Raw genomic sequence first — 18,716 nt, forward strand, 5'->3', positions numbered from 1 at the left:
GCCGAAGTTTTACAACTACTTCGAAAGACGCGTATGAGTTTATTTTGATTTAGCACTGGTCGTATTTCCTATTACTCCTCATATTTCTTTTGATACAGTGTGTGTTATTTTGCAAATATATAATAAATTGAAAAAGTGGAGGACATTTTGTAAGTAAAATTTGAAAACATTGTTTTTATTTTATTGTATTAAAATATTTATTTGTAAGCATTTGCAAAATGATACAATCTAAAAAAAGAAAAGTTGATTTGGAATGCAGAAATTTTAATGAAGCATGGACAGAAAAATACCTTTTTACGAACATTGGTAAGAAAGCAATTTGTTTAGTTTGCCATTAAACCATTGCTGTTTTCAAGGAATATAATTTAAAGAGGCATTTTACATCAAAACATCCAAAATATGCATCGTTTTCTTTAGAAGAACTTAAAAATGCTGCAGACAACTTAGCAAAAAACTTAAATAAACAACAAAATATTTTTAGCAAACAAAGTAACATCGAGAAATCTACCACACAAGCAAGTTATGTTATTGCACACAAAATTGCTAAGTTATGTAAACCTTTTTCTGAAGCAGAATTTGTTAAACAGTGCATGGTAGAAGTGTCGGAGATATGTTGTCCTGAAAAAAAAACATATTTTTGAAAATTTAAGCCTGTCAAGGAGAACAATAGTACGACGGATCGAAAATATTTCAGGAAATTTACTCGACCAGCTAAAAACAATAATTGCTGATTTTACATATTGTTCTCTGGCGTTGGATGAGTCCTGCGATATTACTGACACAAGTCAATTATTAATATTTATTCGGGTCATTAACAAAAAATGTGAAATTCGCGAGGAACTTCTTAGTGTGCATCCAATGAAAGATACAACTACCGGTGAAGACTTCTTTAACGCTGTTGAAGAGTGTTTAGTTAAAGTAAATTTACCTTGGAACAAAATAGTAAGCATCACTAAGGATGGCTGTCCTAGTTTAACAGGGAAAAATGTGGGCTTACTAAAACGAATCAGCGACAAAGTAAAACAGTTGCAGCCAGAACAAGACATATTATTTTTACACTGCATTATTCATCAAGAAGTGTTATGTAGAAAAGTTTTAAAATTGAATCACGTCGTTACTGTTGTGACAAAAGTTGTAAATTTTATTCGGGAACGTGCCTTAAATCATCGACAGTTTGTTGAATTTTTGAAAGAAATTGAAAGTGACTTTTACGAAATTCCTTACTACACTGAGGTGAGATGGCTTAGCATCGGTAAAGTTTTGGACAGATTTCAATATTTGCTTGATGAAATAGTATCCTTCTTGTCGATAAAAGAAAAACTACATGATTTTCCTGAATTGCAAAATGGGGCATGGCTAAACGATTTGTCGTTTTCTGTAGATATTGTAAAATATTTAAATGAACTTAATGTAAATTTACAAGGGAAAAACCAGTTCGCTTTCAATATGCACTCAAATGTCAAAGCATTTATGATAAAACTAAACTTATTTGCTGAGAACTTTAATAAAAAAATATTAAACCACTTCCCATCATTACAAACACGACGAGAATTATTGAAAAATTCTGATTTTCTTAAATATAGTTCAGTAACACAAGACCTGCATACTGAATTCCAAAGAAGATTTCAAGATTTCAAAGCTATTGAAAAATCTTTGTCATTAATTAGTCAACCTTTCAATTTCGATGTGCAAGAAGCTCCTGTTGAAATTCAGCTAGAATTAATTGACTTACAGGCAAATAATTTATTAAAAGAAAATGTTCAATCAAACGAATTGAGTGCTTTCTACGGTGCTTTGAATACAGAACAATTTAAACATTTTTTAAACTATGTTCAAAAATACCTAGTTTTATTTGGTTCGACATATATTTGTGAAAGAACTTTTTCGTTGATGGTTTCCACGAAAAATAAATATCGATCACAAATTACTGACGAAAATCTACACTCGGTATTAAGGATTGCTACAAGTGATTTGGATCCCAATTTTGAAGAAATAATATCACATGAACATTCGCGATTTCACGTTTCGCATTAACTATTATTAGACAAGGCGGAAACGGCGGGTTCGTTCGGAAAAATATTCCCATGAGATATTTTTGCATAATCACATTCGTGAGACATCCCAGAATAAGGTTCAAGAAGTCGCCCACGTGAAAAGTGGGCCAATTTTTTTTTAACAATTTTTTTTAATCAAATTGCAAAAAATCAATACTTTTGGCCCGGACTAATTTTTTTTAGGTTTTTTGGATCATTTTGGACAAAAAAGGTCTCTTATAATTTTTCTCCAAAGTTGATCTTTTTCGAGTTATAAGCAATCTAAAATTTGAAAAACGCGAAAATGGCCATTTTTAAGACTTAATAACTCGGTTAAAAATTATTATTATGAAAGTCAGAAAGTAACTAAATCAAAGTTTAAAGTCTCCGCTACATGATCCTGAAGAAATCTGTGTCATTAATTTATTACTAAGCTGTTATTTTTAATTAATATCAATGAGCGATTAGATCGTATTGACGCGGTTGTAAATGTGAGTGCGAGTAAGATGCACAATTGGACTGCTGGAATGGCTTCTCTCTCGCACTCAGCATTTACATACGTCGCACACGTGCATGGCGCTTATTATTATTACTTAAAAATAACAGCTTAGTAATAAAATAATGACAAAAATTTCTTCAGGATCTTGTAGGGGGGACTTTAAACTTTGATTTAGTCATATACTGACTTTCATAATAATAACTTTTAACTTAGTTATTAAGCCTTGAAAATCGCCATTTTTCGTTTTTTTCAATTTTAAATTGCTTATAAGTCGAAAACGATCAACTTTAGAGAAAAATTATAAGAGATCTTTTTCGTCCAGAATGGTCCAAAAAATTAAAGAAAAAATTGTTCGGGCCAAAAATATTGATTTTTGCAATTTGATTAAAAAAAAATTGTTAAAAAAAATTGGCCCACTTTTCACGTGGGCGACTTCTTGAACCTTATTCTGGGATGTCTGACGAATGTGATTATGCAAAAAAATCTCATGGGAATATTTTTCCCTTCGAACCCGCCGCTTTCGCCTTGTCTATATAGAAGTTATACTTATAATGAGTATTCTATTAATTTTAACGTTTAATGTTTGTCTTTTTTTTATAATTTTATTTAATATTAGGTATATTTACAAAATATGTATCAATATAAATTAATTTGTATCGTTAAAATATAAATAAATAAGAAAATAAAATCTTTCAATAACTGATTTATTTAATTACCATTAATTTATTATTATTCTTCTAACGCCGACTCCACTAATGAAGGTTGGCTAAAACACCATTGCAAATTCGTCTCTATTTTCTGCTTTTCTTAAAAGCGTCTGTGTGTTTAACCCGGTCCAGTCTCAAATGTTTTCAGTCAGAATATTTGTCGTCTACCAGGACCCCTTTTTCCTTCCAACAACTCGTACATATCATTTCTGAGCATGTGCCGTAAATATGCTGTCTGTCTCCTTTTAATGGAGGTCAAAAGTTCTCTGTCTCTTTCCATTTCGTGCAACATCATTTTGTTCGTATATGATCGGTCCATGGTATTTTCTAAATTCTCCCAAAAAGCCACATCTCAAAAGCTTCCGGCTTTCTCATTAAGTCAGCATTAACAATCCAAGCTTCGGCACCATAAAAAAGAATAGAGTGGATATACAACATTTTATCAACTAATATCAGATTTGCAGATTGAGTCTTTGGTGACTCAGAAATGTCCTCATCTTCAAAAAGTCTACCCTCAATTGCTCTATTCTTGATCGAATTTATGATTTCGAATTTAAATCTTCCGTAATCCAGACTCCTAAGTAAGTATTTCATTTTGTCCACTTGCTCAATATCTTCATTTTTTATCTGGTTCTTTTTCTGGATCTTCTTATGATTTAATATAATGACCATTTTTTTTTCAATTACGTGACATATTTTACTGGGCACAAGTTTTTCGCATGTATTCCCAAGTAGGACAATTTATTATTACCATTTTCTAATTATTAACAGTCAAATTTCTTTGTCCAAATGCTTTAAAATAATACTTATAGTATTTATTTCTTGGGCAGGGAATAAACTACACCAAAAAAATTCGCGTGGGCACAGCGTACATATCCGGTATAGTCCTCCGGCCCGAGAGACATTTTGAAACTTTCATTTTGGCCCGCGCTTAAAAGTAATTGCCCACCCCTGATCTAAGCGATTTTTTAAAATTTATGGGTTTTGCAATATTTTACCGTCAGCGAACGGACTAATAGTAGAGGATCCGATATAAGGCCGATCTGCATCGATCTATTTAATGGATAACGTGTGCGTGAAGTAACAATGTATTTTAAACGGGATTTAGTTTTTCGCACTGTTTTTGACACACTTTCATATAATCAAATATCCTTAACTTTCGCGTTGTCATGGTGATGACATAATGAGCAATAAATTACAAAAAAAAATTTGACAGTTTTGTGGTTTGAAAGAAATTAGAATGTTTAAATAAGTTCTAAAAATTGTAGAATAGGAATGAATTCCAGTGATGAAGAGTTACAGTTTTTTTATTTGTTTATCGTAGATAAAATATTGTATGAAACTGTGCGTGAAGTACTTTTTGCGAACTTAAGCGATGTATAGCACTCGCTCCGTTGTCGCTTGTGCTCTAAACATCACGTGCATTCGTAAAAAGCATACTTCACGAACTGTTTCATAAATAACTATTTTCATATATTAAAAAAAATGTTTCGACCCGGGTAGATATTATTCCAGATTTTCAGATTTCAGCACAGTGTTAGATGGTTGGGGCATATATGGAGAGCAGGTAGCGTAACAACTATAAACTCAATTTTACAATGGAAACCCGGAGTTAGAAGGAGACGCGGAGGAACTAGAATAAATGGTTACAGGAAGTAAAGGAAAATTTATATAGGGCAGGAATTAGAGACTAGGAGAAAAAGACAGAGGATAGAAAGAACTGGAGAAGCACAGTCAATAGTATCGAGTAGCAGACTGGGACTAATCTGCTCTAAAAAGATGGATCTAGATAGCTTTTTAGCAGCTCAACCCCACCTGGTGTATTTAGCCATTTAATTTTCTTATTACACATTATTATTGGTACATCAAAAATTAAAAGGACGGTGCCTGTAATAAAATCTAAAATTCAAAATTTAATCAAGAAAAATAATAAATATTAAAATTTCCTATAAGTTCAAATTTATTTATTAAAATTTTTGATATAATTTTCATAAATAAATTACTTACTAATAACACTTTTTTAATTAATTCCAAAAAATCCATTTTGCAGCAATAATAAAATATTAGTATTTGTAAAATAAATATCAATCATATCATAAATAATACAGGTTTACAAAAAAAAACTAAATTTCGGACTATTTGACGAAACCATGTTACAAGGGGGTTTTTGGGGTGGCTGATCACGAATCCGGGGTCCGCTCACCTCTTTCACGCCAGGTAAAGGTCATTTCAAGGTCAAATCAAGATAAATCGACAGTCGCTCTGAGAAAGTATATTAGGGCGTTTTTGGTGTCGCTGATGACGAATCATTAGTCCGCTGACCTCTATCACGTCTAGTTCAAGGTCAAATCAACATAAATCGACACAATCGCTCTGAAAATATAGGGGTTTTGGAGTCACTGATCATGAAAACTGCGGTCCGTTGAGCTCTACCACGTAAGGTAATGGTCATTTCAAGGCCAAATCAGGATAAGTCCACAAAACTGATTTGACCTTGAAATGACCTTTACCTGTTGCGGTTGAGCTCAACGGACCCCAGTTTTGTGATCAGCGACCCCAAAAACCCCCTAATATACTTTTTCAGAGCGATCGTGTCCATTTATCTTGATTTGACCTCGAAATGACCTTGAGCTAGACGTGATAGAGGTCAGCGGACACAAATTCGTCATCAGCGACCACAAAAACCCCCTAATATACTTTTTCAGAGCGACTGTCGGTTTATCTTGATTTGACCTTGAGATTACCATTACCTGACGTGATAGAGGTCAGCGGACCCCGGATTCGTGACCAGCGACCCCAAAAACCCCCTAGTCATATGGTTTCGTCAAATATTCCGAAATGTATTTTTTTTGTAAACCTGTTTAATCAAAAGAATATCAATCTTTTAATTTAAATAGACAACTTTAAAACATAGAACTGCATTCACAACTGTATTCACAGTAAAAGTTTCAAAAGATCACACATTACGCTTAAAGTAAGAGCTAAATCAGCAGACGAGTCGTTGTGACTTCCAAAATATGACAACACCGCTGGAAGTGACAACGCACCTTGAACTACCCTATATATGGAAGCCATAACGTATGCTGTACGCTTCGGTATATACGTATATATATACAAAATTTATTTTGATAAATCCTTTCCCCTCAATAGGTAGACCCATTTTATAAGCCCCCCTTTTACCAAATACACAATTTTTAAAAAATAATTCCTAGTAGAAAAGGTGGAAGTCGGACAGCCTCTTCTGTATACCGGAAGTCACAACTTAACGTGCATCAATATATATATATATATATATATATATATATATATATATATATATATATATATATATATATATTGATGCACGTTAAGTTGTGACTTCCGGTATACAGAAGAGGCTGTCCGACTTCCACCTTTTCTACTAGGAATTATTTTTTTAAAATTGTGTATTTGGTAAAAGGGGGGCTTATAAAATGGATCTACCTATTGAGGGGAAAGGATTTACCAAAATAAATTTTGTATATATATACGTATATACCGAAGCGTACAGCATACGTTATGGCTTCCATATATAGGGTAGTTCAAGGCGCGTTGTCACTTCCAGCGGTGTTGTCATATTTTGGAAGTCACAACGACTCGTCTGCTAGATTTACCTCCTATTTTGAGCGTAATGTGTGATCTTTTGAAACTTTTACTGTGAATACAGTTGTCTGTGTTTTAAAGTTGTCTATTTAAATTAAAATATTGATATTCTTTTGATTATACAGGTTTACAAAAAAATGCATTTCGGACTATTTGACGAAACCATACGACTAGGGGGTTTTTGGGGTCGCTGGTTACGAATCCGGGGTTCGCTAACCTCTATCACGTCAGGTAAAGGTTATTTCAAGGACAAATCAAGATAAATCGACAGTCGCTCTGAAAAAGTATATTAGGAGGGTTTTGGGGTCGCTTATAACGAATCCAGGATCCGCTGACCTCTATCACGTGTAGCTGAAGGTCATTTCGAGGTCAAATCAAGATAAATCAACACAATCGATGTGAAAAAGTATATTAGGGTGTTTTTGGGGTCCCTGATCACAAAACTGGGGCCCGTTGAGCTCAACCACGTCAGGTAAAGGCCTTTTCAAGGTCAAATCAATTTTGTTAACTCCTGATTTGAACTTGAAATGACCTTTACATGACGTAGTAGAGCTCAACGGACCGCAGTTTTCATGATCAGCGACCCCAAAACTCCCTATACTTTCAGAGCAATTGTGTCAATTTATGTTGATTTGACCTTAAAATGACGTTGAACTAGACGAGATAGAGGTCAGCGGACTCCGGATTCATCTTCAGCGACCCCAAGAACCCCCTAATATACTTTTTCAGAGCGACTGTCGATTTATCTTGATTTGACCTTGAAATGACCTTTACCTGACGCGATAGAGGTGAGCAGACCCCGGATTTGTGATCAGCCACTCCAAAAACCCTCTTATCATATGGTTTCGTCAAATTGTCCGAAATTTAGTTTTTTTTGTAAACCTGTGTTATTTATGATAATATGATTGATATTTATTTTAACAAAAATACTAATATATTATTATTGCTGTAAAATGGATTTATTGGAATTAATTAAAAAAGTGTTAATAGTAAGTCATTTATTTATGAAAATTATATCAAAAATGTTAATAAATAAATTTGAACTTATAGAAAATTTTAATATTTTAGATTTTATTACAGGCACCGTCCTTTTAATTTTTGATGTACCAATAATAATATGTAATAAAAAATTAAATGGCTAAACTCTCCAGGTGGGGATTACCCGCTAAAAAGCTATCTAGATCCATCTTTTTCGAGCAGATTTTTCCCAATCTGCTACTCGATACTATTGACTATGCTTCTCCATTTCTTTCTATCCTCTTTTGTTTTTCTGCTAGTCTCTAATTCCTGCCCTATATAAATCTTCCTTTAATTCCTGTAACCATTTATTCTAGTTCCTCCGCGTCTCCTTCTAACTCCGGGTCTCCATTGTAAAATTGAGTTTATAGTTGTTGCGCTACCTGCTCTCCATATATGCCCCAACAATCCAACTCTGTGCCCAAATCTGAAAATCTGGAATAATATCTACCCGGGTCGAAACATTTTTTTTTTAATATATGAAAATAGTTATTTATGAAACGGAGTGAGTGCTATACATCGCGTAAGTTCGCAAAAAGTACTTCACGCACAATTTCATACAATATTTTATCTACGATAAACAAATAAAAATACTGTAACTCTTCGTCACTGGAATTCATTTCTATTCTACAATTCTTAGAACTGTGACATATAAAAATTCTAATTTCTTTCAAACCACAAAACTGTCAAATTTTTTTTTTGTAATTTATTGCTCATTATGTCATCACCTCTCTTGTGCTCTGCACAAGAGATCTAAGGTTAGAGCTAAGAATAAGGTTGGCTAGGTGCTACGTTTTCTCGACTCTGTTTTACGGAATGGAAGCTTGGACCTTGAATGCGGCATCAATGAAAAAACTGGAATCATTCGAGATGTGGGTATATAGAAGAATTCTAAAAATATCATGGACAGAACACGTCACAAACAAAGAGGTTCTGAGAAAGGTGAATAAAGAAATGGAAGTCTTAAATACAATTAAAACCAGAAAATTGGAATATCTCGGACATATTACACGTGGAGAGAGATACAACTTGCTCCAACTCATTATGCAGGGAAAGATTCAAGGAAAAAGAAGCATAGGGAGACGCAGAATATCGTGGTTGCGCAACCTGAGAGAATGGTACGGATGTACATCAAACGAACTTTTCAGAGCAGCCGTCTCCAAGGTCCGAATAGCTATGATGATTGCCGACCTCCTTCGCGGAGATGGCACTTGAAGAAAAAGAAGATGTCATCACCATGAAACGCGAAAGTTAAGAAAGAATATTTAATTATATGAAAGTGTGTCAAAAACAGTGAGAAAAAGTAAATCCCATTTAAAATACATTGTTACTTCATGCTTACTTTAAAGCACTGCTATCTATAATGACAGTTTTCACAAACTAAAAATGTATATATTATAATATGACATAGAGTAGATAAAAGTCATTTATTAATTATTAATTGATTATAGTCAGAAGAAAATTAGATCATGCACCCCTTGTTTTTTATAATTGTTAACATACTAAATTACATATCCAATAATTATTGTTATCCATTAAATAGATCGATGCAGATCGGCCTTATATCGGATCCTCTTCTATTAGTCCGTTCGCTGACGGTAAAATATTGCAAAACCCATAAATTTTAAAAAACCACTTAAGATTGACATGAAATTTGGCATACACATAGGTAACATATCAAAGAAGAAAATTGATATTGTGCCGATGTTTTCTTTTGCCAAGCAGACATTCCGTTAACATTTTTAGTCACAACATAATATCAATGTTAAAGTATTATTAGAGCAACGCGTTATGGTGTCACATTTCTTTTAATGACCGACACACAAAATATTTTAATGACGGATCCCACACTAGAACCAGATTTTTATTACCTACTGCTGATAAGGTAAAGAGTTATCAAATATCACTCCTTGTCATCTCTGTGTTAATTTGAAATAATAAAATATAAATATTGTAGTTTTGTATTCTAACATATTTGGAAAAAATATCTATGTATTTTTTTTTTCATTTAGGTACACATCATTTTAAGGGATTGTCCGGAAGAGTACAGGCTCAGTATATCGGCAAATGAATTTTGTTTTAAATACCGTCCGTATAGAGGAGGTGCTCGTTGGGGATAGGCGCAAAATCTTAGTCCAGTGCTAATTAAATGCATTAATTTTTTTCGAATTCTGAGAAAACTAATAAGTATTTTTGAAAAATTTAAACGCAGAATGGAAGCTTACATTATTACCGAGGGCAGAAAGTCCCTGAAAACTTATATAATGTTTATTTTAATAACTTATATACCTAATATATGTTTATTTTAATAAAGATAATGGGATGAAAAAACAAGAGAAAAGTTAGTGTGATTTTTAATTTCGAATATTTCATTCAAAAGAAACTTTTTTTTATTCTAAGGGACTTTCGGTCCCCCGTAATAATGTTATCTTTCATTCTGGGTGTATGTTTTAAAAAATATTTATTAGTTTTCTCAGGATTCGAAAAAAATAAATGTATTTAAATAGCATTGGACAGAGATTTTGCGCCTACCCCCTTAAGAGAGAGTTTACTGTATTTTATATTATTACTAGAATTTATTACTTTAAACTTTTTATCGCTCTTGATTCATTTTATCGTGTATTTAATTCCATTCAATTGTAATTGTACATTCAATTTTTTTGTAATTTTTACACGTTTTATTACTTTCGAAATAACAATAACTATAAAATCGATTTTTCAGCCTACTTGGGTCAAAAAAATACACAATTTTCGGAAATTTCGTTAAATGAGAACATTTACCTACATTTCTTGTATTTAAGCTTTTAATAAGATTTTTAAAAATAATTTAGATTATTGAATAGATACATTCACCGGCACGAAAAACGGGCACCCCAAAAAATGGGTCATTTTTGATGGCTCGTATCTCCTAAACCTATTCTCCGATTTAAGTATTTCTTTAATATGTTATAGCCTTATTCTTTAACTATATCGCTGTAATAATATTGTTTCTAGACAGGTAAATTATCATTGTATACTGGGCGTACCAATCAAACTGGTTTTTTTTTTCAATTTTCACAACACTCTGAGGAATATTCTAGCCTTTATACAATATTGAAATTAAAACGCAACTATAGCCCCAGGTTTTCTTAATGTTCTGTTTGTTATTCATTCGCTTATGTTGGATAATAAAAAAGTTAGGGACTTTAACAATTAAACATGTTCTTTATCAATACATGGTGTTTCTAAATAAGTGCGACAAACTTTAAGGGGTAATTCTGCATGAAAAAATAATGATCGTTTACTTGATAAAGCTATGCCCGCAAATGCTTGCAAATATAAAATTATTTTGCCAAACGATCATTATTTTTTCATGCAGAAATTACCCCTTAAAATTTGTCGCACTTATATTTAGAAACACCTGTATCGATAAAGAACATGGCTAGTTGTTAAAGTCCTTAACTTTTTTATTATCCAACGTAAGCGAATGAATAAAAAAACAGAATGTTAATAAAACCTGGAGCTATAGTTAGGCTTTAATTTAAATATTTTATAAAGGCTAGAATATTCCACAGGGTGTTGTGAAAATTGAGAAAAAAACCCAGTTTGATTGGTACACCCGGTATACAATGAAAATTTACCTGTCTATCAACAATGTTATCATAGCTATATTGTTAAATAATAAGGCTATAACATATTAAAAACATTACTTAAATCGGACCAAAGGTTTGGGAGATACGAGACATCAAAAATTACCCATTTTTTTAGGGTGCCCGTTTTTCGTGCCGGTGAGTGTAGATTAAATTAGAAGTTCATTGTAAAAAAGGAAGTAAACAAAAACACGAGAAAAATGAATTTATATAAGTAAATAGGTAAGTAAATATTATAGATTGAAATAAGTACAGAAAATATATAATTATAGAGATATATAATCACTTATTGTACCTTCATTTAAGGCTAACTTTAAAAGTAAAGCAGATCTGCTATTATTCATGTTTAAAAACAAAAGGCACACAAAACACTAAGTACGATTAGGACCGCGAATCTACAACAGATAAATGTCTGGAAACCGTTACACAGGGTTGCCAAAAAACGGAAGTCACACCGAGCGGTGTGGTATACGGAAGACGCTACGCGTTGTGTACATAACCTGTATAGTAGCACGGGAGCGACACTAGCGCTGGTGATATACCGTCGAACTAAAATCTGATCTTATGAGTATGTTAGATACGATATGACTTCCAGCGAAATTTTTAATATAAGCCTTCTGATACCATCTAGTAGCCAAATTCGTAAAAATATAGGCAAAACGTTGTGACTTCCGAAATCGGAAGTCATAACGGTATATATGAAGTAGCAACGTATTACGAGAATCTACTTTGGAAGTCACATGGATACATGTATCAATATATATATATATATATATATATATATATATATATATATATATATATATATATATATATATATATATATATATATATATATTGTATATTTGTATTTGTACAAATTTATATATTAATAATAAACATTACTATATATATATATAATATCTAAGTTAGGTTATCTAAAAATAATCAGACACCAGGTAGCGATGGTATACCCGCAGAGTGCTTAAAACATGTAGGAGAAGCGTTGTATTTTACGAGAAGAAACAATGCCAGATGAATGGAAAGAAGGAGTTATTGTACCAATACACAAAAAAGGAAACAAAAAGCAATGTATTAACTCCCGGGGAATAACACTCCTAAACACCACCTATAAAATCCTTGCAAACATCCTGCTAGAAAGAACCAAAAAATACACAGAAGAAATCGTTGGAGATTATCAATGCGGATTTAGACCGGGCCGCTCTACTATTGACCAGATATTCACAATAAAACAGATAATGGAAAAATACTGGGAATTTGATCGTGAGCTTCATCAGATGTTCATAAATTGTAAACAAGCATTTGATAGAGTATGCAGGGATAGACTGTGGACAGCGATGCAGGAACTTGGCTTTCCAAAAAAACTAGTCAGGTTGATACGGATGTGTATGGAATAGTTACGATGTAAGGTGAGAGTTGGACAACAATACTTGGAGACATTTGAAATAAACAATGGACTAAAACAGGGAGATGCACTTTCACCACAACTCTTCAATTTAGCTCTGGAGCAAATAATAAGAAGTGCAAGAATCGAAAAACCTAATACAGTATTTCATCGAGAAGGACCAAACTTACTACTGGCATTTGCAGACGATATCGATCTAATAGATAACACACGATTAAGGATGAAGGAGACTTTCGTGAGGTTCGAGAAGCAAGCAGAGAAGATGGGGCTCTAAATCAACGAAAACAAGACGAAATATATGTATACGAGCCGCAATAACCAAAGCAAAGACAGAATTGGTCAGAACATCACCATCGATGACTTTAACTTTGAGCGCGTTAGAGAATTCAAGTATCTTGGAACAAAAATAACTGAAGACAATAACGGATCACAAGAAATAAACAACGGGATACAGGCCGGCAACAGATGTCTTTTTGCCCTCCAAAACCTTATAAAATCAAAACAATTAACAAGACGCGCGAAGATACAAATACATATATAAAACAATCATACGAAGCGTTGTAATGTATGGAAGCAAAACGTGGACGATAACAAAAGCAAACGAAGAGAGACTACTTGTTTGGGAAAGAAGAATCCTAAGGAAGATCTTTGGTCCTGTGCTGGATGAAACATCAGGACAATATAGGATAAGAACTAACAAAGAGCTCGAAGAACTTTACCCAGACGCCAACATCATAAAAGAAATAAAGTCCAGAAGACTCAAATGGGCGGAACACCTCGGAAGACATTCTGACCAAAGAACAGTAAGACTGGTGTGGGAGGAAGTCCCAGCTGGAAGGAGACCACCCGGACGCCCTCGACTCCGGTGGCGAGATAATATAGCAGGAGACCTAAGCGCGATGGGCGTGGAGAATTGGATGGAAATTGCTCAAGACAGAAAACAGTGGAGGAATGTTGTCGAGTCGGCTAAAACCCACGAAGGGTTGTAACGCCACGGAGTAAGTAAGTAAGTAAGTAAGTAAGTATATATCTAAGTTAGGAACTATCAACGGAATGAACTCCTTCCTTCCTGTAGCCTCAATATACACCAAAATATAGCTATACGAAGGTATTAATTTTAAAAGAGTTAATACAGGGTATATTATTTACTGTACAGATTTCATTCCGAAGGTAAACACAAAGTAGGTATTTCAGGGTATTAATTAATAACAATATTAATATACGTAGTATGTTTACTGTACATATCTGATTCTTGCACAACGTAGGTACTTTTACTCTTCAGGGTGTATTTTATATTTACATATTCTATATTACAAGGTATTAAAAGTGTATGTATTTGTGATAAATTAGGATGCTAATTTAGGTAGACACAATAATTAGGGTATTCATTAATAACAATATTACTATAGTATATTTATGTTATATTGTATAGTTATATGTATAGTTAATGTATTAACGGTGTATGTATGTGATAAGTTAGGGTCTTTTAAAGTCTTAACAATATTTTATATTTAATATTCCAATAGTATTAAAGTCAATCCATTTTTTATATATTTGTTGCAATTTCCTCTATTTTATGTTAAATAAATGTTCGTAGCTATAGGTTGTTTTAATGCTTGAAACATACAGGACCCCCCTCTGCTAAACCCACAGTAAATCCCTGAGATAAAGAGAGATTAACAACTCTATTTTGTATTTTATATTATAATATCATGATTAAATAGATAAATTGATTATATAGTTTGTGATAACCACTTCCGGTATCAAATTTCTGTAACAGTATGTCATATGAAATTTAATTACCTTTATTTTATTTTTATACGACTTTGCTCCAAAATGAATCGTTTTAAAGTTATAGGTAAAGAGAATAGAAAAAAAATCAATATTTTTATTAATTTTTAAATATTTTAATTTTGTTATTAATAAAATATAAAGGAAAAGATTCCTCTCATTGGCTGTATACCATAATATAAAACTTACTAAGGAAATAAAACTTCACTTGTAGGTGGATGGTATATAAATTTATTAAATTTTTTTTCTAAAAAGATCCAAGTTGGATTAAAGTGGGTACATCACTAGTACAAAAAACACAAACGTTTTCGGACTAATCAGTCCATCAACTAGCTACATAGTTAGGTCGAAAGACCTTAGAATTACAAGAATTAAGCCATTTCGGCTACAACAATGTCGACAATAAGTCGATGTTAAAAGAATATAATGAGACTATAATGGAGTCTTCATCTTGGCTTCAAACTGACAGGATGTCAGTTTGAATCAGAATCCTGTCAGTTTAAAGCCAAGATGAAGACTCCATTATAGTCTCATTATATTCTTTTAACATCGACTTATTGTCGACATTGTTGTAGCCGAAATGGTTTAATTCTTGTAATCCTAAGGTCTTTCGACCTAACTATGTAGCTAGTTCCAACTACTTTGGATCTGAAGTTTCAACCTGATGATAGACTGATTAGTCCGAAAACTTTTGTGTTTTTTGTACTAGTGATGTACCCACTTTAATCCAACTTGGACCTTTTTAGAAAAAAATTTTAATAAATTTATATACCATCTACCTACAAGTGAAGTTTTCTTCTATTCTACTTCCTTATTAAGTTTGTTATTAATGTTCCGGGCATATTTGAGAAGGAGCATAAGCATAAGTCAATTATTATTATTGAAGTTGTCAAATAACTTTATCTGCAAAAATCCGAATGCCACCTCTCACATACAAAAATAGACATTTTTCACAGATTCGTCCTGGTCTATTGTGGTATTTAAGATGTTCGAATTTTGTACTAATGATAATCATATTGGTACTAGCTGCTAGGTTACATAATCGTTGACATATTGGTACTAGCTGCTAGGTTAAATAATGTGTGCTTACCTGCCACTTGGTTAATGTAGTCTTCCTTACCTACTTGGACGTTAAAATCTCCCATTACCAGTATTGTGTCTTTTCTAGATAAATTCTCCATCTCTCGTTCGAGTTCTTCATACTACTTGGCTTTTCCTCCGCAGCAGCACTTTCAGTTTAGGCATATACGTTTATGATTGATATATTCATTGTTTGGCGTTAAATCTCAGGTGAGCCATACGTTCATTTATTGGTCTAAATTGCATAATGTTATTTTTTTATTTTTCCCATAATTATGAAAGCAACTAAATATTGGCCTTGTTTTCCTTGTCCCGAGTGTGTAGTTTTTTATATTTATTTCTCCTTGACCTGCTTATCTAATTTCTTGAATCACTGCAATAACCTTTTCTTTTCTTTCTAGTTCGGAGACGATCTCCTACATTTTTCCTGGTTCAAGCATTGTTCTGATGTTCCACGTACTTATTTTTAGTTGATCACGTTTTTTCGTTTTTCATTATATTTTTTTCTGTTCGTATGTTTTATTTTATCTAATGCATTCATATCTTTTTCCTTTGTTATTTTCGTCTTCGTTTTTTGTATTGTATCCGATATTTGTTGTTTTATCAGTTTTTTGGTGTGTCTTGGTTTGCCCTTTCCGGTTCATTTTTCTCTTTGTTCCATTTCTATTATAGTCCCGTCAATTTTTAATTTTTGATAACGTACTCAAGTGTTCTTACCGTTTTCTTTTTGATTTTGCAATTTTTATTTCCGTCTTCTGGAAGGTTAAGCATTTCATATTCTTATTGTGCTCTATTGTTTTCTCAATTTTAGCTTCTTGTTTCCGCTTTTTTGTTTATTTAATAGTTTTCTTTTGTATTATTTAGCTATTTATATTCTGTACTCTGTCTTTTTCCTAGTTCTAGTAGAGACTCTTGCATTTGTACAAACGTTATATGAATTTTGTACATATTTATCGATTTTACTATTCTACTCTAAAAACCTGTTTTTATTACAGATAGTGCCATTTACAAAGAATATCAAGAGATGAGTGAGAACAAAATTAAAGCAGAAATAAAAAATGTGGTATACAAAGGAGGGCCTAACATAAAAAACGATGAAGAATCTAATGCTGAAAGAAAATCTAGCGTTATTAAGATACAGCCAGAAGGAACCAATAACTATTCTGGCGATGATCAATATTATAAGGAATCTAGCAGTAAAAGTAGTGGTAGTAGAGACAAAGAAAAATATAGTCGATGTTATAAAAAGTATAAAGATTCTTCAGACTTAGACAGTGATTACGGAAAATCGAAGAGAGTGCATAAAAGAAAAGATAAAAGGAGACATAGGGATAAAAGCCGGTCACCGTATGGTAAATCAAAATATAAGAATAATAAGAAATCATCAAAGAGCAAACGTTCATCGTCAGACTCGGATTATGATAGTATTTCGAAATCTAAGAATGACAGAAGCAGTAGCAGCGGTACCGACTACGACAGATATAAGCGGAGAAATAAGAGATAAACTAATAATTATGGTGTCTATCACGGTTGTAAGTTTTTTCACGATTTGTTCAATAATCAAATTAAATTTAGATACATACGTTGACTTTTTTTCACTTTTGTTATATTTTATTTTAAATACAAAGGGTCCATAAGTATTTATTGAAATACCTACTTATTAATCAAATTGTAGCATAAGATTCCGATGACGTTGTGATAATGGCAAAGAAGGAGATGTATTAACACAAATGGTAGATGAACTCATACAAGAAGGATAAACAGTGGGTTTGAGTATTAATGAAAACAAAAAAAAATGTTAAGATTAGGAAAAAACATACTAATAGAGGGATCAAAGTGAGAAGATACAAATTCGAAGAAGTAAGTAAATATAAATGCCTAGGAGTCATGCTGTCAAGTGTCGGATCAAGAGAAAATGAAAGAAAAGAGAAAACATTGGCTGGCTTAGAGCATTCTAAGCCAACAAAAAATGATAAAAAACAAAATATTAACAAAAACAACCAAATTAAGGTTCAGTGAAACATTAATTATACCGATATTAATGTATGGAGCAGTTGTTCGGTAGAATTCAAATCGATCGGACGTGTAAATTATCGTGTTAATAGCATATATACTTTTTACTACTTGTTTTGTTGTTTTGCGATAAACAAACAATTTTGGTTAAACTAGAGGTGTTTTTTTATAAAGATGAGTGAATTAATTTCAGGGGGCAAAGAGCCCCCTGACATTGACACTGATCCTGGCCCTTTTCCTTCTAATAAAGATGAAAATCAGGTTGGTAATATGATGGAATGTACAAATATGGATACATTTTCACAAAAACAAGAAAACCAGAATGTAAGTACTAATTTAATTTCTAATTCTCTTGGAAAAAACGGAAATGCTTCTGACAATAATGAGAAGGTAATTAGACAAGTATATTTATATACAAATAAAGATACAGGGCCGTACCATGTCTATATAGAAAATTGCTCGCAATCTTTCAACGGTAAGTTGAAAAAGTTCCCTTAAAAGTAGGTGACATTATTCTTTCTGCGTTTCCGGAATTGGATTCAAAAATTACTAATATTGACTCTATAGGACGCAACAGAATTAGAATTAAATTAACTGATTATAAAAATGCTAATTATTTAATAAATCAAAAAATTCTACAGTGTTTGTCAAAAATAATTTAGAATCATATATTCCTAAGTTCATTTTGTTTAGACAGGGGGTAATCAGGGATATTGATATAGAGTTTTCCGAAGAATATGTAAAATAAAAATTAGACAATATGATAATCATTGTAACTTTGATATTGTAAACGTTCGGCGAATCAAACGCAAAGAGGAAACAGTTAAAAATGATTAAAAAAAAATAATTTATGTTCCCACAAAATCGTGTATTGTTTCTTTTAAATGTCAGGTATTGCCGCGTTATATATCAATAAATAAA

At 32.5% G+C, this 18,716-nt stretch overlaps 1 protein-coding gene across 2 annotated transcripts in view; it reads left to right on the plus strand.

Moving 5' to 3' along the window:
- The window catches only part of LOC126883185 (G-patch domain and KOW motifs-containing protein), a 546,084-nt gene extending 528,716 nt beyond the window's left edge, over positions 1-17,368 (plus strand). The window contains exon 6 of one of the 2 annotated variants that reach the window (XM_050648427.1): positions 16,778-17,368. In XM_050648427.1, coding sequence (XP_050504384.1) covers positions 16,778-17,286 — 509 coding nt within the window. In that variant the 3' untranslated portion in view covers positions 17,287-17,368. The remainder of the gene's footprint in view (positions 1-16,777) is intronic. The other variant, XM_050648428.1, reaches the window with a different exon arrangement.
- The last annotated feature ends 1,348 nt before the right edge of the window (positions 17,369-18,716 follow it).

This window comes from Diabrotica virgifera, chromosome 4, assembly GCF_917563875.1.
Source record: "Diabrotica virgifera virgifera chromosome 4, PGI_DIABVI_V3a".
In the NCBI taxonomy this organism is placed as follows: domain Eukaryota; kingdom Metazoa; phylum Arthropoda; class Insecta; order Coleoptera; family Chrysomelidae; genus Diabrotica; species Diabrotica virgifera.